The sequence below is a fragment of the Rhea americana genome, unplaced genomic scaffold, assembly GCF_003343005.1.
Source record: "Rhea americana isolate MKP2758 unplaced genomic scaffold, rheAme1 scaffold_472, whole genome shotgun sequence".
NCBI lineage: Eukaryota > Metazoa > Chordata > Aves > Rheiformes > Rheidae > Rhea > Rhea americana.
In genome coordinates this window covers 112,521-137,644 of record NW_028186615.1, presented here as the reverse complement: position 1 = coordinate 137,644, position 25,124 = coordinate 112,521, and the positions used below count along the sequence as shown (strand labels likewise).

Genomic DNA, 25,124 nt, shown 5'->3' with positions numbered 1-25,124 from the left:
CCTGCCGCCGCTTCGCGCTGGGCTCCGCCCTGCCGGGTGGGGGGCCAGGGCGCCGGACGCCCTCGCCCGCCGCAGCCACCGGGCCCGGCGTCCTGGGAAGGGGTGTGCCGGGCAGGCGAGATCGGCGCGGCGTTTGGCGGAGGCTGCGCGAATGCCGCGGCTGCGGGCGGAGAGGCGGGGAGGGGTAGTGCAGCTCCTGTCGCTTTCCTCAGCCGTGGCCGGCAAGGGCTCCCTGGACCCGAGGCAGCCTGTTAGCTTTTGGAGCCTTGCCTCCGGCGAGGGGCGTGGGGTGGCTCGTGCGCACGGGCATGTGCCGGCTGCCGCTCGGAAGCGGCTGAAGGAGCCTTTTGTTCACGCCCCGCGTAAACAGCTCCTGTCGAGGTCTGCAAGCTGTCACGAAAGGAATAAGGGCAGGTACCTTCCCGGACAGGAGCCTCCCAGAGCAGGCTAGGTCAGAGTTCTCCTGCAGGAACGCTTCCCTTCATGCAGGCCACCCCCAGTCTTTAGGTTCCTTGGGAGACTTAAAGATCTGGGGTTTGGGGAAGAGTTTTAGAGGCTGGTGGCAGATGATATTGCTTGTTAATGGCATAAAAAAATGAGTTCCTGCATGGAATTAGCAGGAGCAGGAAAGGGTAGGAGCCCGTCTGGTGCAGTCATAATAGATTGGAAATCCTGCTGCTCCTCTGTGATTGACCATTTAACTCTGTTATTTGAAAATGACAGAGCAGGAGAAAAGCCTGAGTGTACTAGTCACTTGCAGGATGACTGTGAGTTGCCAGCGTCACACAGCTATGAAAAAGGTAAATATGATCTCAGGCTGTATCTGTTGTGGCACTTTTAGCAGAGATGGGGAGATTAATGTCATCTTTATGCTCTTAATGCCATAAGACTTTAGCTGAAATTAGCTGAAGTAGAGCCTCCTTGTTCAAGTAGGAGTCGACAGAGAAGAGAGACAGGAGAGATCAGGGGAATGGAAGACAAGAAGAGTTTGACTTTTTTTGGTTTGGAACAGAGGAGGCTGAGAGGGGCAGGGTCACCGGCTATAAATACAGCTGGAATGTAAACAACATGGAGGCGGAAGAGTAAGAGCCATTTAAACTAAAGGATAGTATTGTTTTAAAACAGATGAAAATGGACTTGTAAAAATAAAATTCAGTATTAGAGCACTGACTTGGGCAAAAAGCACTTAATGGGAATAAATAACAGAACTGACTTAAAATGAAGAAATTTAAAAGGGTGATAGGAACCTGGACTTGGCCCTAATGTCTGTGTTAGGTGGGAAAGGAGGATGCTTTCCCCTGGGATCCTGTTCCTTTTGTAACAGTCCAACTGTCCCTACTGCTTCTGAGCCCTTATATGTAGACAGATTCATGACAGAAGCTGCTTGGAGTCGATATATGGCATAGGTAGGATCTGCTGTAAGTTGTGGTTCTGGGTGTCTGTGGGGCTGAGCATTAATGCCTGACCTGATGTTTTGCAGGAGAATAAGTGCCTTGCACTTGTGTGTATGTGTGTATGTGCATAGCAGGAGGTTGGGACTTGTTTCTTTCCTTGGAACTGCAGACAAGGAAGATGAGCTGTGCGGACCACTGATGGCTCCCAGTCCTGGGATTAGTTAGCTGGAAGCCACAGCTCTTTCTGAGCTTTTAGCTTTTCCTTTGAGGCCACTTCTCCTTTTGGTAGCAATGGCTCTGGTGTTGTTGCCCTTTCTTTACAGGCATATGTGGCTAGGCATTGCAGTTGTTGCTCAGGGTAGGGAAGATTTGTAGAAACACTTATGGAGGATTACAGGGGAAACCTTTGGGTAAAAGGTATTCCTTAACTCTGATGGGAACAGTAGTGAGGAGTTGAGCCCTGCTGTGACACCCCCAATGCACACACACACACCACCAATATTAAAGGGAGCCTGTGGGTGTAAATGTAACTTAGGCTGGTAGGTTTCAGATCACCTGTCAGGGAACAGACTCTATCTGAAGAGGGTATGAGCAGTCTTGGTTCTGCCTTGAGGCTAGTCCCTGGGTCATCCAGTTCCGTATTAAATCTTGCTTCTCCTCCGACAGGAATTGAAGGGCTTCAACTCCCTCGACGATCTTCTTCATGTCAAAGGCATTACCACCCGCATCTTGGAGCTGAACAGTCAGCGGATGACTTGCAGAAGAAGGCCAAGCAGTGAGGAAGCTGCTAGGGTGAGCCTTGATCTGCAGGGGGACAGTTCCAAAGTTCCTGTGCCCCAGGTAGGAAAAGAAAGGTAGAGCCCCCTGCCTACCTGATATGGAGATAGACTTCTCCACAGCAGTGTAGGAATTAGGGAGACGTCCCTTGTGTTGGGAGATGAGACATCTCTGCTTTGGCCTCTGGAGCGAGGAGGCCAAGGAAAGCTGTGTCCATTTAAAAAGTCAAGTGATCTGTCTATGATTTCCCTTTAAGGTGGCAATTTGCTTAGGTGGAGCAYGCTGACCAGCAGAAGCTGAAATACTAAGGGTCCAGCTGGTTCTGTGGCCTCAATGCATGTGGTGTCCTGCTGTAGGGTGCAGTGGCCCTTGAATGTAGAGCATTGCCAGGAGCTCTGACTGCTTTGCATCTGCCTAAAGGTCTGATGTGTCTGCCTCTGAATCCCTAATAGAAACAGTGACCTGGCCCTAGAGGATAGTAGTGGCTTCCAGAAATCTCTCCACCCCAGAGTTACTGCCTGTCTATAGGTCTCTTCACAGAATCACAGAATGGTTGAGGTTGGAAGGGACCTCTGGAGATCATCTAGTCCAACCCCCCCTGCTCAAGCAGGGTCACCTAGAGCATGTTAGACAGGATTGCATCCAGGTGGGTTTTGAATATCTCAGAGAAGGAGACTCTGCAAACTCTGGGTAACCTGTTCCAGTGCTCTGTCACTCTCACAGGAAAGAAGTTCTTCCTTATATTCAGGCAGAACTTCTGTGTTTCAGTTTGTGCCCATTGCCTCTTGTCCTGTTGCCTGGTACCACTGCACTTTCTTGCAGACAGTTTTTAGTGTTTAAGCTTCACTAAGGTTCCAGAACTGGGCGTGAAGAGAAATTCTTCCCCTAAAATGACAGCTGAGGAGGCTGGAGAGTCCATTTCTCTTGCCAAATTCTCTACCCTGTTGTCTGCTTGCCTGAGAAGAGCRGTGGCCAGCACGCTGCCTACTCAGACTGGCACGTATCCAGCTTGGCTCTGGGGACTCCTTCAGGAAGTACATCTTCCTGCTGCTGTTGTCCGTGGGGCTGAGGAAATTCGTGCAACTGGGGGAAGCTCTGCCCTGCTCAGCTCTTGAGCATGCTCTGTAGGCAGAGGAAGGTGGTTGCTGAGAGAGAAAGGTGTTTTGCTGCCTGAGAAATATCAGTGCCTGTTCAGGATACCCCAGTATTGCCTCAGTACAATGGTCTCACAGATGGTGACCAGCCAGGACCTAGGTTTTGAATATCTCTGGAAAAGGAGACTCCACAACCTCTTTGGCAGCCTGTTCAAGTGGTCTGTCRCCCTCACAGTAAAGAAGTTTTTCCTTGTATTCATATGAAACTTCCTGTGTTTCAGTTTTTGCCTGTTGCTTCTTGTTCTGTCACTTGACACCACTGAAAACAGTCTGGCYTCATCCTCTTGATATGCTCCCTTCAGATGTTTGTAGACATTGATAAGATCCCCTCTCAGCAGTCTTCTCTTCTCCAGGCTAAACAGGCCCAACTTTTGCTGCCTTTTCTCATAGGGGAGATGCTTCAGTCCCCTAATCATCTTTGTAGCCCTATGCTGGACTCTCTCCAGTAGTTCCATGTCTCTCTTGTAGCGGAGAGCCAAGAACTGGACAAAATGTGAGTTGGATATTGCAGGACTCCATTGTGTAGCGTAGCACAGGGAATAGTATTGATTTATTTCTTGCCTTTCTTTTCAACCTGAAGCCTGTGCTGAATGCAGGCTCTTAACCCTTTGCAGTTATTGCTTTACAGGATACACAGTTCTTGATGCCTTGCTGGACCTGCTTTCCTTGTTCTTAGATGGAAAACATTGCCTCTGGCTATATTTAAATGCATTTCATTTGAGTGAGCCCAGTTTACTCAGTGATGCAGACCACACTATGTGACTGTCCTGTCCTTGTTACCTACGTGAATGTCAACCTCAAAATTTAATTTAAAAAAAAATTATTCCCTTCTAGATTATGAATAAAGCAAATGTTGTCTTTTTTTTCATGGGTCTGAACTAGGCCCCTCACTAGAAAATCTGCAATTCCCCAGTAACAAGTACATTTTGAGATCTCTTAACTGGCCCATTGAAGAAATATGTTGAATCAGCAACAATCCTTTTGAGGCTGTGTTTGAGTTCATCACATCTGTGTAATTACTTTTGTTAACGAAATGTAACACTTGAAGGAATAAAAACAAGTTTATTTGAAAAGACCTATTTTCATAAAGCCAAAGAATGTTACTGCTATTTTACTTTTACCAGTGGAATCCTGTACCTGCTTTTCTATTAAGCAGATGTTAGGCTATGTAAAAACTTGGTTTGCTCTTGCCTTCCTCAGGTTGGTCACAACTTTCACATTCTCCCAGTCTTTGCCATTTCTTAGGTGTTCCAACATTTAGTAAAAACTAAGGGATGTGGGCCAGTAGTCTATTCGTACTGTTTTCTAGGGCTTTTTGATGCAAATTATCCTGACCTACTGATTAAAAGTATTTTGCTGGTATATTGGAAAATAATTCTTCACCTTTATGTGATACAAGGGCATTGTTTTGTTTCTTCTAAGTAGTTACAGAATGCTTCTGTTTTTTTGCATTGTTATTCAGAGTGCTACTTTCTTTGGGGAGTAAGGGTACAGGTGGCATTAGATGGGGACATGGTACTTGTTCCCTCTCTGGTAAACTTTAGTCCTGGTCAGATTGGCTGGAGGGCTAGGACCTTCATACTATGATGAAGGCTGCAATGCAGCATAAGCTAGACCTCCTTACTGGTACTAGGATCTCTCCCAGGGATTGAAGCTGACTCTGATGGCCATGTACAGCAGCTCTGTTCCCTGCTTTGCTAAACCTAGGGAAGAGTTGTTTCCAGCTCCAGGTAGGGAAATGGTTCAATATAGAGATGAAGAGGTAGAGCACAACCAGATGTAGACTGATGGGCAGTGCTGGAGCTAGGGTATTTGATACTGTTCAGTGGCTCTGACACTCCTGTAGCATTTCCTGCTCAGCTACAGAGTTGCTGGATGCTAGCTCACGTGGCAGGGGTGCCTCCCTAGGGCTGAGAACTGTCCTGTCTCCAGAGCTTTCTTGGCTATAGCTGCTGCATGCCGTGGAGACCACCTTGGCTCAGTGGTCTGCTCCTGTCTTTCGATCTTTGGCTTTGCTTAGCTCATCACTCCCTCTTTAGGACTGCAGAGGGGAGCCCTTGTGCTCCTCAGACTGTTGGTCTGTCTGGAGGCAACCTCCTTGGCTCACCAGTGTGTCCCCTAGCTTGGGACACCAGGGTGTTCGCAGAGCTGGAGGGGCAGAGCTGCAGCAGATAGATCTGACCCTGCATTTCCCTGTATTGTAGGTGCTGGCTGAAGAGGAGGAGGATGAGGAGGATGTATCAGCCCCCTGGGAGCCAGAGCGCTCTGGAAAAGGGAGCCCAGGGTCAGGACCAGAGGCTGATGGCTCCCTTGAGCAAGGGGCACAGGAGTCAGTCAGCTCCAGAGCCCGCGGGGAAGAGGAGGAGGAGGAGGAGGAGGAGGAGGAGGGGAGCTGCTACAGTGAAGAAGGGGAGGATAGCAGCGATGTCTACTTCTATTACACCATTGGCGAGCGCTGGATAGACTACCTGCAGCGGACAGAAGAGGGTGGACTCCTCCGCCATGTACGGCCCAAGGTAACCTCTGTGAGATTGCTGTCCTGGGCAAGGGCTTTGCCCTGAAGAGTGGGACTCCCTATGTGGTTCATGGTTTTCCCAGCAGGAGCTGGCACTGTCATGATGCCTTTGGTCCCATTGTACCAGGTGGCCTTGGAGCTTATTGGCACTTGCTTTTTGCTGTGGTAGAGGTACCAGTGCAAGCCATGGGCTGTTGCAGAGTTTTCAGACCCAACTGTGTTCTGTGTGTGTTGGGGTGGCATTGTCAGTGGAGACCCCCCAGGCACCGTGGGAGTTGGCTGAGCTTGTGGGGCACTGAGGGCCAGCCAGGGGAGCTCAGGGCTGGCCACTGTAGCTGTGTGCTGGCTGGGCCAGGTGTTCTATAGTGTGGATTGCACTTCACAGTGACTGTTAACTTGGGTAGCTTTTAGTGCCAGGAGGATGGAAGCGCTTGTCCTCATGCATCCAAATGGCTGCTGGCAGTCTCTGACCATGCTCATCCGCACAGTAACAGTCCTGCTTTGCCTGTGAGCTGTAGTGCAGAGCCTGATCAGGGCAGCAGGAGTCTCTGCTGAAAGGATCAGGCTGACACCATGGAGAGGTTTCTGCAGCTTGTGGGTGTTGTGGTAAGAAGCCTTGCCCAGCCCTGATCATGAGCTGGTGATCTAGATGATAACTACAGCTGGTGCCAGGGAGCAGTCAGTGGAGGAGAACAGATCCTAGCTTCCTGCCTGGACTGGGGGTAGACCCATGATCATACCTTCTCATGGCTGTGAACACTGGCTAGTAGCCACCCCACTGTAGTCACGGTTTTTGTTATCTTTGTGCTTCTTGCATGGGGTTGGGGGGCTGTCATTCTCTTTGCAGCCATGTCAGGGCACAGTCTGCCGTGCATCCCAGCATGGCTGGGAAGTGTAGCATGGTGTGATACTAAGCAGCTCCARGGCCTGGCTTTAGGGCTTCTTTGTCAGGAGACCTCAGTGTGCCAGGTTCCCTGCTCAGACTGCAGAGCTGCCTGCTCCATGTTGAGTTATGCCTAGAGAAAGGCCAAGCTGGTGTACTGATAGGTATTCTCAGCCCCTGCTTTTGTCCCTGTACACCTGCTTTGCTGACTTTTCCCTATCAGGTCTGATACTCCCTTCGGAAGGGCCAAGTCCCTGGGGTAACTTCCCCCAGGAAGTTACCTCTTGTGCCAGTTGTAGAGCTCAAGTGGCCTTCAGCTTCCCTCTGCAGATCCAGAATGTGAGCATGGGCTTGGAAGAGTCCCTAGGCTTGGTCTCCTACTCTGTCACTTCTAGCAAAAAACAGGTGACCCAGGATGTATGCAGAGGGCTGTGCTCTGCCTTGCTTTGTGTGTGCGGAGGGCTGTGCTCCACCTTTACTCTTCCCCTTGCAGATGAAGCGAAAGTCAGAGAATGGCCTGGATGGCAGGGCCCTCTCCCCTGGCAAGAAGCTATGCAAAGGCTCTGAGTACAGCAGGTAAGATGAAACCTCTGCATAGTGAGCTACACACTGATCTGGCTCTAGGAAGTGGGGAGGACTTCTTTTACCCATCTCATTCCTCTGTCACCTAGGCAACCTGCTGTAATGCAAGTTGGGGTAAAGGGACTGTATTTGTAGCTGTGGTCCCCATGGGAGTGATGGGCCAAGAAGTTAGCTGGGAGGAAGCTTGTGATTTGTGGCTTATATGGTCCTCAGTTCTGAGAACTGTTGGCGTGGCATGGCCCAGAGTAGCACTGGTAAGTCTCACCTTTGCTCTGGTCTCTCCTTGGCTGTGGTCCAGGACCCTGGGTCCCTGCATGCCCAGTCCTACCACCACCTTCGGGGACCTGCGCAACGCTAAACCAGGCCAGGCCCGGCGCCGTCGCATCCCCTCTGTGGCCCCCCCACCCGAGCTGCAGGACTGGCTTCGCACCTTCCAGGTAGGCATATGAACCTTGCCGAAGGGTTCATCGTGGAGGACACTGTGAAGTTCTGCATTTGAAAAGCAGGCACGAGGGAAGTGAACCCCTAGGCACTGTGGCTGCCTGGGACCATGGGCAGGAGATGGGGTCCCACAATGTATTTTACCAAGTTTTTGCCTTAGCTAAAGAGGCACAGAAAAGGTGTTAGTCCACCTCTGATTCCCACAGAGCAGAATGCCCTCTGTCCTGGAGTAGTGTTGTTTTGTACCACGCAGCGCCTGTGTTCCATCCCATGTGGCCAGTGGAGCTCCCAGCACCATCTGTTTGTATCTGCAACTCCTCTTTGTCTTTGGGTCTAGGGAGGAAAGCCCTGGCCTCCTCCAGAGGTTTAGGAAGCCTGTCCTATTCTGCTGCAGCCCAGGTGGGCTGGTTGGTGTCTCTGCTGGGGCTTGGGGGGTGTAGGCACCAGACAGAGTGGCAGAGGAGGCTGTGAGGGTCTGCCGTGTGTGCAGGCATTGTGACTGATGTGCCCCTGTCCTCAGCGGTGGAGTGGCCCAGAGAAGCTGCTTGCTCTGGATGAGCTCATTGATCGCTGTGAGCCCTCCCAAATCAAGTACATGATGCAGGTCATTGAGCCACAGTTCCAGAGAGACTTCATTTCCCTGCTGCCCAAAGAGGTGAGTTCGGGCAAGGGACATAGTACTGCAGCCCTGGTGCTGCTCATAATTACCAGCTCTAGAGGCCCACTGTTAACCTTGTGACTTGTCTTCCCTTCCTGCAGCTGGCACTCTATGTCCTCTCATTCCTGGAGCCTCGGGATTTGCTCCGTGCTGCCCAGACCTGCCGCTATTGGAGAGTCTTGGCTGAAGATAACCTGCTTTGGAGAGAGAAATGCCGTGAAGAAGGTAAAGGTCCTCCTCCACATGGTATGTGGAACGTTGTGGCTGGGATCTGCAGGAGGGTCGCCCACAGCTGTGCAGTATCTTAGCTCCCTCACTAGGCTAAGGGCATGGACCACCCCTGTACTGTGACAGAGTCTGCATCCTGCTATGTCTTCCTCCCATAGGTATAGAAGAGCCCTTGAACCTGCGGAAGCGGCGCCTGCTGAGCCCTGGCTTTATGTACAGCCCCTGGAAATTTGCATTCATGCGGCAGCACAAAATTGACATGAATTGGCGCAGCGGGGAGCTCAAAGCCCCCAAGGTGGGTGCCTTCAGAAGCCCTTGCTGAGAAGCACAAGCCCTAGAGATCTGACATGTAGGAAACTGATCCAGGAAGGAAGTAGCAGAGAAATACCCATGACCAATAGGATGGGAACAGCACTAAGAAGCTTAAAAGTGCTTTGGAAAAGGTTCCCGTGTCTGTCTTGTCTTGATTAGTCACAGGGCAGAGACACTCACCCAGAAATATTTGAACTTTAGCTTCCGTGAAGCTGGAGGTCCTACCAGCTGCATGCAGCTCCTGTCCCTTTCCACAGTAATTGTATCGACAGCACAGCTCATGTGGAACTTTCCCATGGGCTGTAGCTGGCAACATGGCTGATCTTGGGCATTGCCATGAAGGATGGCACTAGACTTTAGCTCTGCCAGGATCTCTAGTGAAAGGGTCACCCTGAACCTCAGGACAGGAGATTTATTTTCATCCACTACCTCTCTGAGCATCCATTACAGGGCTGTAACCACCCTTTTCTCCAGGCAGAGGTGCAGCCTTTCTGAGGGTTAGCCAGACCTCAGCCCTAGTACAACCTATAACAGCAGCATTTAGAATGTGGTGTTTATTCTGCTTCTCTCTGACCAGGGTCCCTTCCTGCCCCTTGATCTTGTCCATGAGACACTGAGAGCAGATCTCCAGCTACCCTTTCTCACTCAAAATCTCTCAGGTTACAGTCTCAGTTCTAGCTGCTTTTTTGCATCTAGAGATTTTCGTCCAGGCCGTTTTCCAAGTCTCTGTCTCTGCAGCACCTTGGGTAAGCTGTGGTGGCCTGTGCTGTGCAGTCGCTGGCTGTGCAGTCACTGCACTACCAAGCAGCACAGGTTGGCACCAGGTGACCCCTTCCTGAGACCATAAACACCCTGGTCTCTGCATCTACCATGAGCAGAACTTTGCAGGGCACTGCCCACAGGGATGCCTGTCCTGTCCCTTTCTGATGGGAAGTTGAATATGTTCCTTGCAAATGGCAGCTCTTGGCTTGTTTTCACACTGAGTTGCCACTTGCCCCCATGCTGCCCATCCTTTTGGCTTGGCCAGATCTCTCTAACGTGCCTTGGTGTTGCCTGGGGTCCTGCCTAACCCATCTGATCTGTCTGCCTGCAGATGTTGCTCTGTCATTTCACACCTTCTCTGCCCCCATTTCACATTGCTAAGTGTGTTGAGAAGGTGGATGCTAATGCAGAGCTGTGTGTGCATTGCTTGCCCTCCACCATGAGGAAAATGGAGCTGGTAGTCCTAAATGTGATCTTTCTCCTGGCCAGCTAGTTTCTGATCTGTGATAGAACATCAGCTCTGAGCTCAAAAGCTTGTGCAGCCTTAATAGCCACGAAGACCAGCCCATGTTTTGGAATTCCCTTGTGGCTCGTTCTCCCCTGGCAGTAACCTCCAAATGCCCCCTTTGGCCCTACCATACCTGCTGCCCAGCTGAGAAGCTGGAGGGAGGTGCCAGTCATTACAAGGAGTGATCTATTCTTCTTCCCTCCTACCCCTGCAACCACTCCTGCCCCATGCTCCTGCACTTGCTACAGCAACCAGCAGGATGGAGTTGGCATTTTCCCAGCTTCTTGAAAGAAGTTCTAAGTGGTTCAAAGTATGTTCCTCAGAGGCTCCTGCCAGAGCTGCTTGTGCAACGCTTTCCTCAGAGTCTATTTTGAGGTGTCCCTGGGGAGGATAAGGTAGGGCTACCCCAGAGGGAAGCTCGTACGTCCAGGTTTGTCACATTGAGACAAATTTCCCTGATGGCGCCCTGGAGGTTCTTCAACATCAGGGGCTCTGAGTAGCCAACAGCTCCCTTCTTGCTTATGTTGTTCTCCTGCACAGGTGCTGAAGGGACATGATGACCATGTCATTACCTGCCTGCAGTTCTGTGGCAACCGGATAGTCAGTGGCTCAGATGACAATACGCTCAAAGTATGGTCAGCTGTCACTGGAGAGGTGAGCTGTTGTCCAGAGTTATGTTGTAAGGCTGCTGCACTGGCATACTGAGAGCTCTGCTGCTCCTCTGCATTGCTGCAGGGACAGGTAGTGGTGTGACAGGGGTCATGGCCTTTTAGGTGGGTTTGTCTTGCCTCTGGCAGAGTGTAGCTGAGGAGAGGATTTGACTGATGAGAAGAGCTGTCTTAAGCTAGAGGCCAGGGTTGGTGCAGTAACAAATGAGTAGGAGTTGGCCATGTATGTGTTTCCACTGGAAGTCYGCAAGTGTGGATCACCATCCTGGAGATCCAGAAAGGGCAAGAAATTCCATTGGCTTTAGGATAGTGAGAGGTCATTATGAGAAGGCTCTGTCTTGGGTTTCTGAGTTTGCAGGGACAGGRATTGCTGCCCTGAAGAGCCTTGCCAGTCCCCTGTCCAGATAAAGTCCTACGCTTTGCTTTTCCTTCTTGTTGTGTTGTTCACCTATTCTCAAACCAGCATCTCATTGCATTTTTCTTGGTAGTGTGTACAGACACTGGTTGGCCACACAGGGGGTGTCTGGTCCTCCCAGATGAGGGACAGCATTGTCATCAGCGGTTCTACAGACCGGACGCTCAAAGTGTGGAATGCAGACACAGGCGAATGTGTGCACACACTGTATGGGCATACATCCACAGTGCGCTGCATGCATTTGCATGGGAACAGGTAGGGGGGGCCTGGGCTGGTGGGTGGTTTGGGGTATGGGGCAAGTGAAGGTGCAGAGATGTTCAAGGCTTGGACTGATCTGTAGCTGAAAGATACTATGTGGGAAGAAGTGTCCATGGGGAGAATAAGCTGGGGCTACCCAGAGGGAAGCTACTGTTCCCAGGTTTGTCTCAGTTGGGTGAAGTCTGGTGTTGACACAATCAGGCCCCAAGTGCACCCTTGCCCATAGGGTTGTGAGTGGCTCACGGGACGCCACGCTGCGCCTCTGGGACATCGAGACTGGGCAATGTCTGCATGTGCTGATGGGCCACGTGGCTGCTGTGCGCTGTGTGCAGTACGATGGGCACAAGGTGGTGAGCGGTGCATATGACTACACAGTGAAAGTGTGGGACCCTGAGAGTGAGAGCTGCACTCATACGCTGCAGGGACACACAAACCGCGTCTATTCCCTGCAGGTAAGATCCTGGCTACCCTTTCCTTCCCACTCATGCTGCAGGGATACAAAAGCCATTTCTGTTCCTGTAAGTGAGAGGCTATCTCTACCCCCCCCATCCCACCCCATGCACGTGCTGCAGGGAAACATGGGCCACATCTGTACTCTGCAAGTGAGGCACTGTCTTCCTTTCTCCCGGGCCCCTTACATGCACCTGTACTGCAGGCATACACAAACAATGTCCCGTTCCTGAAAGGGAAACAAATGCATATTCACTGTGAATAAGCTATGTGCATCTGGCTAATCTACTTTGCCCTAAATTCCTGATATGATTCTGCCAAGAACGCTCCTCCCCTTTCTGGGCAGGCCATGCTGACCTTCATCTCTCTGTGCAGTTTGATGGGACACACATTGTGAGTGGCTCTCTGGACACATCAATTCGAGTGTGGGATGTAGAGAGTGGAAATTGCCTACACACTCTAATGGGACATCAGTCACTCACTAGTGGCATGGAGCTACGTGACAACATCCTGGTATCTGGCAACGCTGACTCCACAGTCAAGATCTGGGACATCAAGACGGGCCAGTGCCTGCAAACACTGCAGGGTGAGTGCAGGGGGATGGAACAACTCCCTTCACAGGGAGTGTTGGATTGGAGATGGGAGCATGGGATGACTAACAGATATCCTCTTCCTCCAGGGCCCAGCAAGCACCAGAGTGCCGTGACCTGCCTACAGTTCAGCTCTAAATTTGTGGTAACCAGCTCAGATGATGGTACCGTCAAGCTCTGGGACCTCAAGACGGGCGAGTTTGTGCGCAACCTGGTTGCATTAGAAAGTGGGGGCAGTGGGGGTGTAGTGTGGCGCATCCGTGCCTCCAACACCAAGCTTGTGTGTGCGGTGGGTAGCCGCAATGGCACAGAGGAGACCAAGCTGCTGGTGCTGGACTTTGATGTGGACCTGAAATGAACCTGGCCAGTCCAGGCTGGGATGGATGATCCTGCGGGCTGGGCATAGCAGCTGGTCTTGGTGGGGCTGGCCCCGGAGCAAGCACTAGCCCCCCGCGGGCTGTAAATACTGTATGCAGCTGTCTGGGCCTTATTTATATATGTGTGAACTCCCTGTGGGGAGCCTGCGCCCGGCTAGGGCACTGTACAGAGGAAGCAGCATGTTTTATACACACTAATATATCAATTTATTTCTGTAACTCGGGTCTGCTTCTCCACCCCTACTGTTCTGTGAGCCCTTCCTGCCCGGAGTTTGTTGGTAGCTGCAGGTTATTTTGTTTGAAGCAGAGAGGAAATGGGCTTTCCCTTAGTTGCTGACCTGAGAGACCAGCTCTTTTTTTCTAGAATGTATGTGCCCTTGCCTGGTGGAGGGCCCCCTACCTGGAGTCTCTCACCCTGTGGACTCCAGCTTCCCCTTTATTTTGGGCATGGCAACCGGCTGACAATGTGCACACGGCGCTGTGCACAGAGGGTTGGGGAGATCTTGCAGGGCAGTACCACATGTAGCACAGCCTGGTGACTGGCCAGGTGTACAGGCTCGTGAAGCTGTCCTAGGAAGACAGGGCAGCGATACTGTGTCTGGGAGGGAGCAGTGCTGTGAGCCAAAGGTTTTTCCTTTTGCACTGCCCTGATCCAGACRGGGGGAAGCAGACAGGGCTGGGCAGAGTAAGTGTCTTGCAGTACAGCTAAGCGTATGTCCCACAGTGCATTGCGCACCTCCAGGCCTGTCAGGAGCAGGCCTGTCTCTGGAGGTGCAGCAGGAGGCAACAGGTTGGGCAGCACCTGGAAGTCAACAGCAGGGAGATGAGACATGACCTGATCTCTCCTGAAGCAGTACATATGTCTGCAATAGGGAGGGTAGCACTACCTGCTGATCCAGTTGGTACTGGTCCAGCTCTTGCTTCTCTGCCAGGGCTGTCTCCTGGAGTAGTGCCAATGGGAGCCGGCGTGGGTGCTGGAACGCAGAGAGGTGGTAAAGCAGCACGGGCTGTCCTCCCATTGCGTCCAGGTAGCTGCACAGCAGCTGGCAGCGACTCTGTAGTGTTTTCAGCCACTTGCTTGGGACCTGTGGCCCTGCAGGAACATAGCGCAGCCACAGCTGTGGCAGACATCCTTGTTGCAGCGCCTGTAGGATAGCAGTACACCGGGGTGATTGGCAGACCCCACCCTTCAGGTGCTCCTGCACACAGCTGAGGTCTTTTTCCACCTGGTGCAGTAAAGCCAGGAAACTTCCACACTCTTCTAGCAGGAACTGATGCAAAGGTCCAGGTTTAGGCTCAGATTGTTCCTGTGGGAAATTACTTCGGCCTCCTACCTCCCATCCTTGCATCTGTAGGTCCTGCTGCAGCCCTACTATCAGTGCTAGGCCCTGTTCTGCAAACTGCCTCAGGGCCTCCTGCTGCTGGCTGGCTGGGAGCTGACGGGGCTGCCAGACCTGCTGGGAACGGAGAAGATCGGAGAGCATGGCACGGCTCTGGACTGCTAGCAGCTCTTTCTGCAAGCCCTGGACCACACTGCAAGAGGCTGTCACTGCTAGGCTGGGGAGCTGCTGGATGCACCTCTGGATCTCTGAAGTCACTTCATCCTCAGACAAACCTGGAGGCAGACAGGCACAGCTCATGGCCCTGTGTTTTCCCTCCAGCCTACAGATGATGTCCCACACTGTCACTCTGCTGTAAAGGGGCACTATTGCTAGGAAGGTGTACATTTTCTTACCCTTCTCTTTCCCCAAATATGCATGCTGCTGAGCTTCTCTGGGTAAAGGGCATGTTCTTACCTGTGCTGCAGCAGTGCTGGAGAGAGGCAAGGAGGTTCCGAATCCCAGAGCCTGGCGGCAGTTGGGATGCAGTGTCCAGGCATTCCTGAGCTAGGCTCTGCACAGCTGCTGCATCTCCTCCATCCAGTATGTGACCTCCATAAAGAATTGATCCTGAAATAAGGAGGGACTGTGACTTGCTCAGCTGGCTTGTAACATCCTAGGCCCAGTCTTCCTGGCTCCTGGCAGGAGCTCCTGAAGGTGCAGTTGATGCTGGGTGATGATGGAGCTGGGAGTGCAGCAGTGGTTATGCTAGTGGATCTTGGCAGGGGTGAGGGAATTCCCTTGCTGCTAGTGTGCAGAGTCCTGCTCCTTCTGGGAGCAGTATGGCACTGCTCTACCTGTCAGCACCTTCAGGGCCTCTTCAGGGTTGGAAAGCAGATGCAGGAGGTGCTCCTGGGCACGTAAGCCAGCAAAGAGCTCATTCTCAGTCCTGGGAAGAGAGCAGTCATGCGACCACATCAGGGCAGCCTGCAGCCAGTGCAAGGTCACACCAGGGGAGCAGCATCGCTGTCAGTGTCCCTGACTCACCATTGGTAGCATGCAGCCTGCAGGTTCCGGCTGTAGTGCTGGCGATGCAGTAGCACAGTGTGCAGCACTAGAAGAGCCAGGCTCTGCCTCCATGACCCTGACCGTGCATGCTGGTTCAGCACCTTGGTGTAGGTGTGCAACAGGAGTGCCTTCAGGTCCAGGGGTGTCTCGCAGAAGATGGCAACCGCACGCTGGCGCAGCAGGCCTGTAGGGGTGTTGCTGCCAGTACTGCGTCTCCCCCTGTGCCTGGGGCCCCAGGCAGGGATGATGTGCAGTGGCAGAACTGTCACAGTACCATGGCCTCCAGGGTTACTATACCTCCAGGAGCCTGCAATATTTCCACCTGCAGCAGCATAGTGTTAAGGACTAGGGTGGTATCCAGGCATGCAGGTCCCTATCCACCATACCCAGGAGAATGAGCAACACCTCTCCCATCAGAGTTACACTAAGTCACCTGGACATGCCAACTTCACAGACTGCTGTAGAAAGGCATTTCCATCAATACAGCAGTGGCATCCAGCCACATACCTGGTATAGCACGTGGGTTGCAGGCTGCAGCAATGAGCCAGAGCCGGAATTTGGCATGGATTACATAGTCCTCTTTGGTCCTTGATAGCTGTGATACATTGTCCTTGTCTGCAAAGAGGTGAATCATGGTCTGCAGCAGAGTGGGGAAACAGCTTCTGTCGGGAAAGCCTGGGAACAGAGATGGCTGCGCTGCTAGAGGTAAGATGGGTATGTATACAGTGCAGCTGGGATGGGATGGTGCAAGGGGACAACTTTTGCATTGGCTGCAGCTGGGGGACGGCATAGGGCCTGACACTAGGGCTATGTGTATGCTGGGGAAGGGGCTGGGTATATGTGAGGGCAATGGATGGGGGAAGTAGTGCAGAATAGGGCTGCAGAGGTCGTGCAGGCCTGGGGCATATGCTGTCAATGATGCACGGGCACTGCTCAGAGCAGGAGGGGAGGGCATGAGTAAGTCACAGGGGCGTGTTAGAGCAGAGCCAGCCTGCAGGAGTGGGAGTGCAGCCCAGGGTGGAGGGGCCTTACCRTCAGAGCTTGCTAGGACCTGGCCAAGCTCAGCCAGGAGCTCGGGGGACCAGTGCTCCTGCAAGTGGCAGTTGTTCAGCACCAACCAGTGGCCTGTCCTCGTGCAGGTGCGCAGGGCCGCACTGATCTGGTGCATGCAGCCCGGACAGCCCAAGGAGATGACAGTGACCTCCTCCTACAAAGAGCAGACAAAGACCTCTGCAGGGACAAGACTGCTGCTATCTCTCCCACCCCAGACCGTGTAGGGACAGGGCCAAGATACCCTCCCAAAACTGTGTAGGGGCTGGCCACCCCTGAAGGCGTTCAGCCAGTGCCCTGATCATTTTGGTCCTGCCAAGCGCTCACCGTGCGGTGCTGCTGTGCAGCCAGCTCCTGGATCCAGAGCAGCGGGTGGGTGGTGGCACCAGCAGTGTTGCAGGGCAGCGTGAGGAGGAGCAGGGGCACACTGCTCTGACTGTAGTGGTAGAGCCTGGCCACATTGCTGCTGTTGTCCATGCAGGACCAACCCAGGAGGCACGCAGTGAGGTCCTGTAGCACACGGCACAGCTTTTCTGGGCAGAATATACGCCACAGGATTGCGCGCTGGAAGAGGGTCAGGTGTGTGTGCTCAGGCCATGGGGCTAGGCCCACCACAGTGGAGGGCAAGCAGAAGTATTCCTGCCACTGGGCAGCCTGTGCCCTCAGGGATGTGCGCAGGCCCTGAAAAGGTGGCAGGCACTCTAGCAGCCCGCACTCCTGCCATGCTGCCTGGCTCACCCAGCTGGGCYGGGCCACCTTGCTTGGCTGCAGCAGCTGCTCTGCCACGGGCTCCTGCAGCCCCTGACAGAACGCAATCCACTCCAGGCTGCTGACCTGGCCGCTCAGCCGGAGGGGGACCAGGGCTCCCAGGAGGCTGAGAAGCAGCCTGTGCCTCTCCTGCAGGCAGCACTGAGCGTACGCTAGAAACTGCTGTGTGACAGCCCTGCTAAATGCCACCAGCCGGACATCCAGTGGCTCCTGACCGCTTGTTTCCACGTGCTTTACCGAGAGCAAGGCTGTATGGATAACATTAAGGGAAGTCTTGGCAGAACAGCGATAGAGGGGATGCAGGTGGCAGAGCTGCTGTAGTGCATAGTGTAGCCCTGCACCCAAGCGGGCCACCTGCCGGTACTGGGACTGCAGGTCAATATGACGCTTCTGCAAGGTGAGCAGATAGTTGTGCTTGGTACGTAGGGCTGAGAGCTGCATGTTTAGCACTTCCATCATGGGCAGGAAATTCTCCTCCTCCAGCAGTGGACGTGATGACTGGGACACCAGCTGCAGCAGCTCCTCCTGCAATGGCAGAGCACAGGCTGGGCAAAGAAAAGAGAAGTCAGCAACGTTGAGCCTGGGGCTGTGCGTGGCATCAGGGAAAGGAAAGAAGAGGATGATGGCTAGGTCACCACACTTAAGTGGGGGAAAATAACATGGTAGAGCAGCTGCTAGGGAGGGGGCATGCAGGCACCAGAGTAGGGCTGACTGATGCTGCTGCCCACAACCCTGTGCCTAGGCTGCTGGGCAATGGCTCACCTCTGTGTCCTCCAGCTTGTCCTCCAGCTCTAAAATATTAATTTGTATCATTTCTGCACGGGCCTTGGCATCATGCTGCTCAATATGCAGGATGTCCTGTAGCAGCAGGGCTTCGAAAGCTTCCTGGCTGAGGCTCAAGTCTATTATCTTTAGATGCTTGAGCACGGCGTGATCGATTTCTACAAGAAAGCATGGCAGGTGAGCTGGGCATGTAGCTGTTGTCCACCAGGGTCCTGTCTATAAGGTGAAGGTGTACAGGCCTCTGCAGTGGCACACAGTGCGGCTTCTCATCTTCCTTTTCTATTCTCAAAGCCAGCTGGCATCTGACCTTCTACCAGGTGAGCCACTAACATGCTGGGCATAAGCTGTTTTTTCTGTCTGGAGGAGAGGGCCTGTGCCATGTGGGTCTTGTATGGAGCCCACATGTATGAGGAGGTGAGTGCTAAAGCCTCCAGAGGAGCTGGGCTTGGGCTGGGATCATGGTGGTGCTAGCAGAACAGCAACATTTCACAAACCAGCTCAGGGTCAGCACACTAGCCACAGGCTCTCAAACACTCACAGCAGGAGAGAACTGGTGTTCTGACAGCCCTTGGTTCACAACAAGGCTGAGATGTGCAAAAAGCTAAGCAGCTGAACATGAGTGGACAGCAATAGCCTGTCACTACAGACAAGCTGAGTGTTGCTATAGGGTGCCAAGGGGAAGAAGGAGGCTATATCAAAAGCCTGTACCAATAGCAACTGTGAAAGCTACCACTGGCTCAGTCATAAAGAAATACAATGAACTTGGGTGACCTGCAAATCATCCCAGATGGAGCAAGAGAGTAAGAAGCACTATGTAAAATGGAAATTTCTGATGACAATAGGTTTTCAGACTGCTCACCACTAAGAGCAAAGCTCTCATTGTCAGTATGTGGAAGCATGACAGATATAAGAACTCTGCCTTTTAAATTGCTGTAGCAGTACTCCCATGAACACCGTCTGAATCACAGGCTGCTTTTCTGAGCAAGAGAATAGCCCTTTGAGATGGTCCAGAAGGAAGATTTCAAACTCAACAGCAATATCCTTTTCAAAGAGCTGAATTTTAGTTATTTGAGTGGTTGGATCAGAAAGTTTTCCATCTTGCTGAAGAAATTCATTTGCTGCTCATCTCTTTGTGTTTGAGCTTATCATCTGGACCTTCTCTTGTTTCAAATATGTCTGTATAGACAGTCATATATATCTTTAGGCAAAGCTTTACTGGCCAGAAAATTCACCTAACACTATCCAGATAGGCAGTCACATGCCTCCCATTATATCATTTCATATGCATACCATGCAATCATAAAAAGCCAGAGTTTGTCCCTTCTGCTTTGTTCCTTCTAGCCAAAGATCCCTAATTTTATGGAGTCAATGAAAGACAGGAACAGCAGGGAAGTTTTATATAGCCAGCAAACCCCAAAGGAGCCTCTCAGCATTTTGCTCAAATGCCTTAGTATTTGGGGTGTAGGAAGTGCCAGAAAAGAGAGGACTGGCTCTAAGGTAAAAGAAACAAACCAKCAAACTCAAAAAAATTAACTGTTATGATGGCATTGTGTTGGTTATCGAGAGCATACCGGGCACTTGCGAAGGAGCTGAAACAGCTTATTGGCTGAGCTGGAAATATGAGAATACAGTAATCCCAGCTAAGCATAGCCAGGGCTTTGCCTGGGTCACTCTGCTGGTGGTAAAAGGGAGTGTAGACACCCTCCTCCCCCCCCCCAACAGAGCCTCTGGGGACACTTCAGGAGCTGACTTGCGACCTCTCTACGATGATGCCTGTGCAGGTTCATCTTTGAGCCCTGTGCAAGAATGACCAAGGCCAGAGCTATGAAAAGCCTGTGTCTCATTTTCCTAGGAGGAAATAGCTTGTCCAGTGAAGGAGACTAACAGTGTGGCAGAGAGTGAAGAAAATCCATCACGAGAATCTCTTTTGACTTTTGTAGATGATACAAAACTTGGAGGAGTGGATGATACACCAGATCACAGTGTTGCCATTCAGAGGGACATCAACAGGATGGAGAGATGGGCAGAGGAACATTATGAAGTTCAGCAAAGGAAAGTGCAGAGTCCTTTCCCCGGTGAGGAATAACCCCATGCACCAAGACAGGCTGGGGGCCGACAGGTGGGAAAGCAGCTCTGTGGAGAAGGATCTGAGGGGTCCTACTGGACAACATTTTGACTATTAGCCATCAGTGTGCCCTTGTGGCCAAGAAGGTCAATGCTATTTTGGGTTGCATTAAGAAGAGTATTGCTAGCAGGCTAAGGGAGGTGATCCTCCCCCCTCTGCTCAGCCCTTGGTGAGGCCACATCTGGAATACTATGCCCAGTTCTAGACACAGAAGAGAGACATGTAGCTCCTGGAGCAAGTCCAGCACTGGAAGAGGTTGCCCAGAGAGGTTGTGGAGTCTCCAACCATGGAGACATTCAAAACCCAACTGGACATAGTCTTGGGCAACTTGCTGTAATTGACATTGCTTTGAGTAGGAGGTTGGACTAGACAGTCTCCAGAGATCTCATCCAATCCCAGCTATTCTGTGTTTCTATTGTTCTGTGGTTGCACTTCAGCAATGAGCTGGCAGATTGGAGCACACAAGGGACAAACAAGGTGAGCTCACAGACTTGTTAGATCTCCTCATGCTGTGAGCCACCATAGCCAAATGTTTAAGCAGCGTGTGGTGCTGAGATAAAGGAATGTGTCACTTGGGTGGGTGATCCTGAACATCACAGGTAGTCTTTAGACACAGGGATGCAGATGGCATGAGACTATGCTGAGCTAAAACAACTGCTGCTGGCACTACCATTGGGATCCAATGGTTCAACAACTGTCTTCAGAAACAATAAGGCCAGGCAGTCTCAGAGATGTTTTCAACACTCTGTGACCCTCCCTGGAGTCCAGCTGTGCGAATTCTCAGGTGCTGACATCAGGAAGTCTGACAGTGGTGCATGCTCAGCCTGCTTGGCCTGCCTTTCTGGGTGGCAATTTCAGTGTAATATGTAAAAAGATTCCTGGAGATACTGCTATTTATACTTTATTACTCTCAGTTTGAAAGTCAGGTAAATAACATACCTGCCTGTTCTATGTTCCTCATCATAGTAGTAATGATGATGGCTGTTCCTCTCAGAAAATGAAAATGTTCCACCATAGGAAATACAAGACCTACTTAAATCCAGCTGCAAAGCGTAAGACATAAGCCAATGGCCAATGACAGATAAGTTAGCATAAGCAAAGCTTAGTTGCTTTAAAAAATAGAAGACTGTAAGTGTGTGTGTGTTTGCATTATATATAGGCTTTTAAAGATATAAAAAGAGCCCCCTCATGAGAAAAAAAAAAAAAAAAAAAGAGTAGATAGTGGCTATAAAAAGCAATGAGTACAGGACAGATTGCTGTAGCAGAAAGGGCATGCCCCAGGTTTTTTTAGGATACCGTGAAATGCAAAATGAGAAGAGAGTTTTGAGCAAGCATTTTAGTCTGCAGTCAGTAGAGCTTGTCTGCAGACACATAGTGAAGACAYCCTGACAGAGAGTATTTGTGGGCTCCCCTCAAATTCAGACACCCAAATTTAGAGGTTTACCTGGACTATCCAGACAAGCATTATAATCAGTAGCGCCTAAAAAGCGATTTTGATCATCCTAAAGTTGGCATCTGAATAACTGCCTGCCTTGGAAGGTACATCATCCTATGATTCAGGCTCGCTGAGCTAGGCAAGCCCAGCAGGGCTGTTGTTCAGGGATGGCAGACTAGCTCTGATACCAGCCCAGGTGCAGCTTTGCCTAGCGAGAGACCACAGTAATGCAGATGCTGGTGGGAAGGCAGCCACCAACCTCCTGATCACTGACCACACTGGCCTGAGGCCTGGGATGATCAGGACCAAGAGYTGGCACTCTGCATGCAGTCAAACATGGCACAAGCCTTGTGAGGCCATGTTGCTACTTGCTCCTGAAGTGCTGAGGAAGGTAGAGGAACAATCCTAAAAACCACTTATGTGGAAAGGTGAAAATAAGATGTAGATACCTTTCAAATTTTATACTGGAGAGTAACAACCAAGTTAAAAATCCATGCAAGGAAGGTTCAGACAGTTTCTATGAAGAGACCCCCCTGCCCTATCAGGTAGAAAGGTCACCAGACTGCAGTGCCACAGTCCACAAGAGCAACCATGCTGCCCTTGGGCATGGGCAGTCCCATGGGAAAGCCACTGGTGAGAGAAGCAGCATAGGGCTGTGGCAGGTAAAGACTGGAGTCAGATGCTTCAGCAGGTGGACTGTCACTCAACTTTACCTGTCACAAGATTACACATATATACAATATAGTGTTTTGTTCTCACAGACCAGCAAATGCCACAGTTTGGGTGGTGGTTAGCATCTCTTCAAGTGAGATACTGACCTYTCTGTTTCCTATCTTTTGAGACTGGGTTAGTTGATATACTGTGTGACAGAGGCCTTGTCAGTTAGGTGTGTGCGTGAGGCGGCCTTCAGCCTAAAACCAGAGCAGAAGGGGTGACCAGCTGTCACAGGATATATCCTGAGCTAAAGAAAAGCTAGGGAGATAAGACATGCTGTGATCTGGAGGACAAGAAARAAATAGAACAGAAACCCTAGTGCGCCCCCCCCCCCAAAAAAAAAAAAAGGAGAGAGAAAGGAGAAAGTCCAGCCCTTGGGTAGGCTCCTAAGTTCAGAAACACCATACTAAGCAGTCACCAGCTGCACTGTGAGGATCATTTTATGCTTGGGAACTCCCGTTGCACTAACCAACACCACCTCTGAAAAAAAGTCAAGTAGCTGTGCAAGCTGCAGTGCCTGCAGATGTGTCATCAGCTGCTAAACACTGCCCCCACCCAACTCATTACAGTAACAAGCAGTGGTTTGGCAGTGATTTGCCAAACAAATCTGCCCAAATGCCTTTAGGATAAATTATTTTCCACAAATAATGTAAATCAGTGGGGCCTCATTCACAACTGTTCTGGATCATTTTACCTATTCAAAGACAGCTACAAAACATCAATGATGAAAGAAAAGAGTTCAAGAAAAGAATCTTAGTTCTCTTCATAAACATATGCTACCTTCTTGGAAGACTAGTCAGAAGGAGTAGGAGTCTGCTATTGTTCTTAGCTGAATTTTCTGTGGCAAGACTTAATGGGCAAACCCCATCTTTCCCAGTGGAGGATAACACAGTTTGCCAGAGACTCAGGCAATAGCTCTGACTCCTCTTTTTATTAGATACAGAAGCAAGGAGCAATTCTCTTCAGCAGCTCCTGGAAGAATACATTGTTATCCAGATGATGAGTGGTCCACCAAAGTGGTAAGCTACACTGTTTGTGTAAGAGTCCTGGTCTTCTATACACTACCTGATAGAGAAATGTCTCAAATAATGCAAAAACTAGTAAATATGGCTCTAAAAGGTCTTACTCGCACACAAAAATTTTATGAGATGTGTTGCACTGCGCAATGCAAAGGGCAGAGACAGAGGAACTGAACCGACAGCCAACTCCCTCACTGCAAAGTAATGCATCAGAGCTAGGTTCACACCAGGTACCAGATGCAACACAGCTGATATTTTGGCAGCCAGTGTCTTGACAGAGGGCTCCAGGACAACATAAGGCCATGGGCAGTGTCAGCAGTTCACTGTCCTGGCCACAGCGAATGTGCCACAGGCAGGAACGGCATGGGAGACATAGCTCAGCTTGTCTGAAGCACTGCAGTTTGGAACACTGATGGAGTTTGAGCTGCCAAGGAAGAAAGCAATCAGGGAACATGCTGAACAAGAGGACTGACAACAGTCCTGCCACATGACTGCCAGCCTCAGGAGGCAAACCAGCAGCCCTCTGAGAGAGGAATTTCTGCAGTCTAGATCTCTATTCTGTGCAAGCCTGGAGCCTGTAAACATGATAGATACTTTGAGGGTCTTTTTCTGTTTTCCTGTGTCACTGCCAGACATTGAGCTGCCAGCTTACAGCAAGCATTCTTACATTTGTCTTGGAGTGCATGGCTACACACTCCATTCTTGTACATACAGAGACAGGCCTGCCAAGACATTCTGTATATAATCTGATTAGGTGCAATAAAGTGGTTTCAAAATAAGTGCATATGTGTGACAAAAATGACATAATTGCTATTAAAGACACCAATGTTTCTTTTAAACTCAGCAATTCAAAACCACACTCCTGCCACAGGTGTGTTAAGGTTACAGCCTCTCAGAAGAAGAGGATGTGTCATTCTGCAAATATCTGCTTGCAATATGTAGAAGAAAACTGTCTCATAATGGAAGGGCTCAGTTTGGGAGATGAATGCTGGAGCCACTAGGTAGCCAGAAATAAACCATCACTGGAGTTCCTCGAACATTTTCATCCATAAATTTTAGCGTAAAAGGTGCTAGAGACAAATCCTTATTTTGAGCAAGATTATCTAACTGTGGGGCCAGTGACTGACCTGACTATGTTCCACACTAGCAGGCAGAGCACAGTCTTAGCCAGCGACAGGTGTAACCTGCCAGGGCTCACCTTGGGATTCCCTACCTTCTCCCAGGGTGCAGAGTGGCAGCGTAGTGCTCAGGTAGAGCTGGATGGGGGGCAGCATCTGCCTGCTCTTACACTGCTCTGCAGCGAGGCTGCCTTCAGCACCTGGCAGTGATCCTTTCTGCAGGAGCTGCAGGACAGCAGGGCAGGTGAGTCCCTTCTCAAAGTCTAGCAGCAGGACCCTTGTGCCTGTGAAAGCAGAGACACAGCACTGTGGTGCCATACAGAACTCTTGCACTCTACCCAGACCAATCATGTGTCTCTCCGCGCCGCACTGCCCCTCTGTGGGCAGTGCCCCTCTCCCCACAGCTTGCCACTCCTCCCCATGCATACCTGAACAGCCTCTTCATAGTGGCTACAGCCTCCCAAACTCCTGGCCTGTATTGGCTGCTCAGCCCCTTTCTGCCCTGCCTGGAGGTGAGAAGTCCCACCAAACTGGAGGATCAGGGATGCAGAATGCAGGTGCCACTGCAGGGCAGCCTGCTCTTCACTGAGGAGTTAGAGGCCTGTTCTTGTCAATAACACTGTACTCACAGCATACCACGACAATGGCACACCTGGATTTGCCATCTGAGGATGACCTGCTAGGCATCTCACATGCAAGAACACTCTAATCTGGGGGAGTCAGTGCAAGTCCCTCTGTATGCTTGATGGCCAG

The 25,124-nt window shown here is 51.1% G+C and overlaps 2 protein-coding genes across 2 annotated transcripts in view; one reads left to right on the top strand and one right to left on the bottom strand.

Moving 5' to 3' along the window:
• Positions 1 to 13,191, top strand: part of RRP8 (ribosomal RNA processing 8) — a 17,081-nt gene extending 3,890 nt beyond the window's left edge. Inside the window, exons 7-18 of the mRNA XM_085316566.1 lie at positions 2,061 to 2,234; positions 5,530 to 5,841; positions 7,217 to 7,299; positions 7,604 to 7,742; positions 8,267 to 8,401; positions 8,506 to 8,629; positions 8,791 to 8,927; positions 10,755 to 10,868; positions 11,371 to 11,552; positions 11,782 to 12,007; positions 12,381 to 12,591; positions 12,685 to 13,191. Of these exons, the coding sequence (XP_085172692.1) occupies positions 2,061 to 2,234; positions 5,530 to 5,841; positions 7,217 to 7,299; positions 7,604 to 7,742; positions 8,267 to 8,401; positions 8,506 to 8,629; positions 8,791 to 8,927; positions 10,755 to 10,868; positions 11,371 to 11,552; positions 11,782 to 12,007; positions 12,381 to 12,591; positions 12,685 to 12,953 (2,106 nt within the window). The 3' untranslated portion in view covers positions 12,954 to 13,191. The remainder of the gene's footprint in view (positions 1 to 2,060; positions 2,235 to 5,529; positions 5,842 to 7,216; positions 7,300 to 7,603; positions 7,743 to 8,266; positions 8,402 to 8,505; positions 8,630 to 8,790; positions 8,928 to 10,754; positions 10,869 to 11,370; positions 11,553 to 11,781; positions 12,008 to 12,380; positions 12,592 to 12,684) is intronic.
• A 217-nt stretch (positions 13,192 to 13,408) lies between these two features.
• DNHD1 (dynein heavy chain domain 1) overlaps positions 13,409 to 25,124 on the bottom strand; it is a 59,348-nt gene continuing 47,632 nt past the window's right edge. The window contains exons 32-41 of the mRNA XM_085316565.1: positions 24,467 to 24,655; positions 17,940 to 18,118; positions 17,148 to 17,702; positions 16,737 to 16,919; positions 16,392 to 16,566; positions 15,867 to 15,974; positions 15,339 to 15,543; positions 15,149 to 15,240; positions 13,860 to 14,587; positions 13,409 to 13,774 (exon numbers count right to left, since the gene is read on the bottom strand). Coding sequence (XP_085172691.1) covers positions 13,409 to 13,774; positions 13,860 to 14,587; positions 15,149 to 15,240; positions 15,339 to 15,543; positions 15,867 to 15,974; positions 16,392 to 16,566; positions 16,737 to 16,919; positions 17,148 to 17,702; positions 17,940 to 18,118; positions 24,467 to 24,655 — 2,780 coding nt within the window. The remainder of the gene's footprint in view (positions 13,775 to 13,859; positions 14,588 to 15,148; positions 15,241 to 15,338; positions 15,544 to 15,866; positions 15,975 to 16,391; positions 16,567 to 16,736; positions 16,920 to 17,147; positions 17,703 to 17,939; positions 18,119 to 24,466; positions 24,656 to 25,124) is intronic.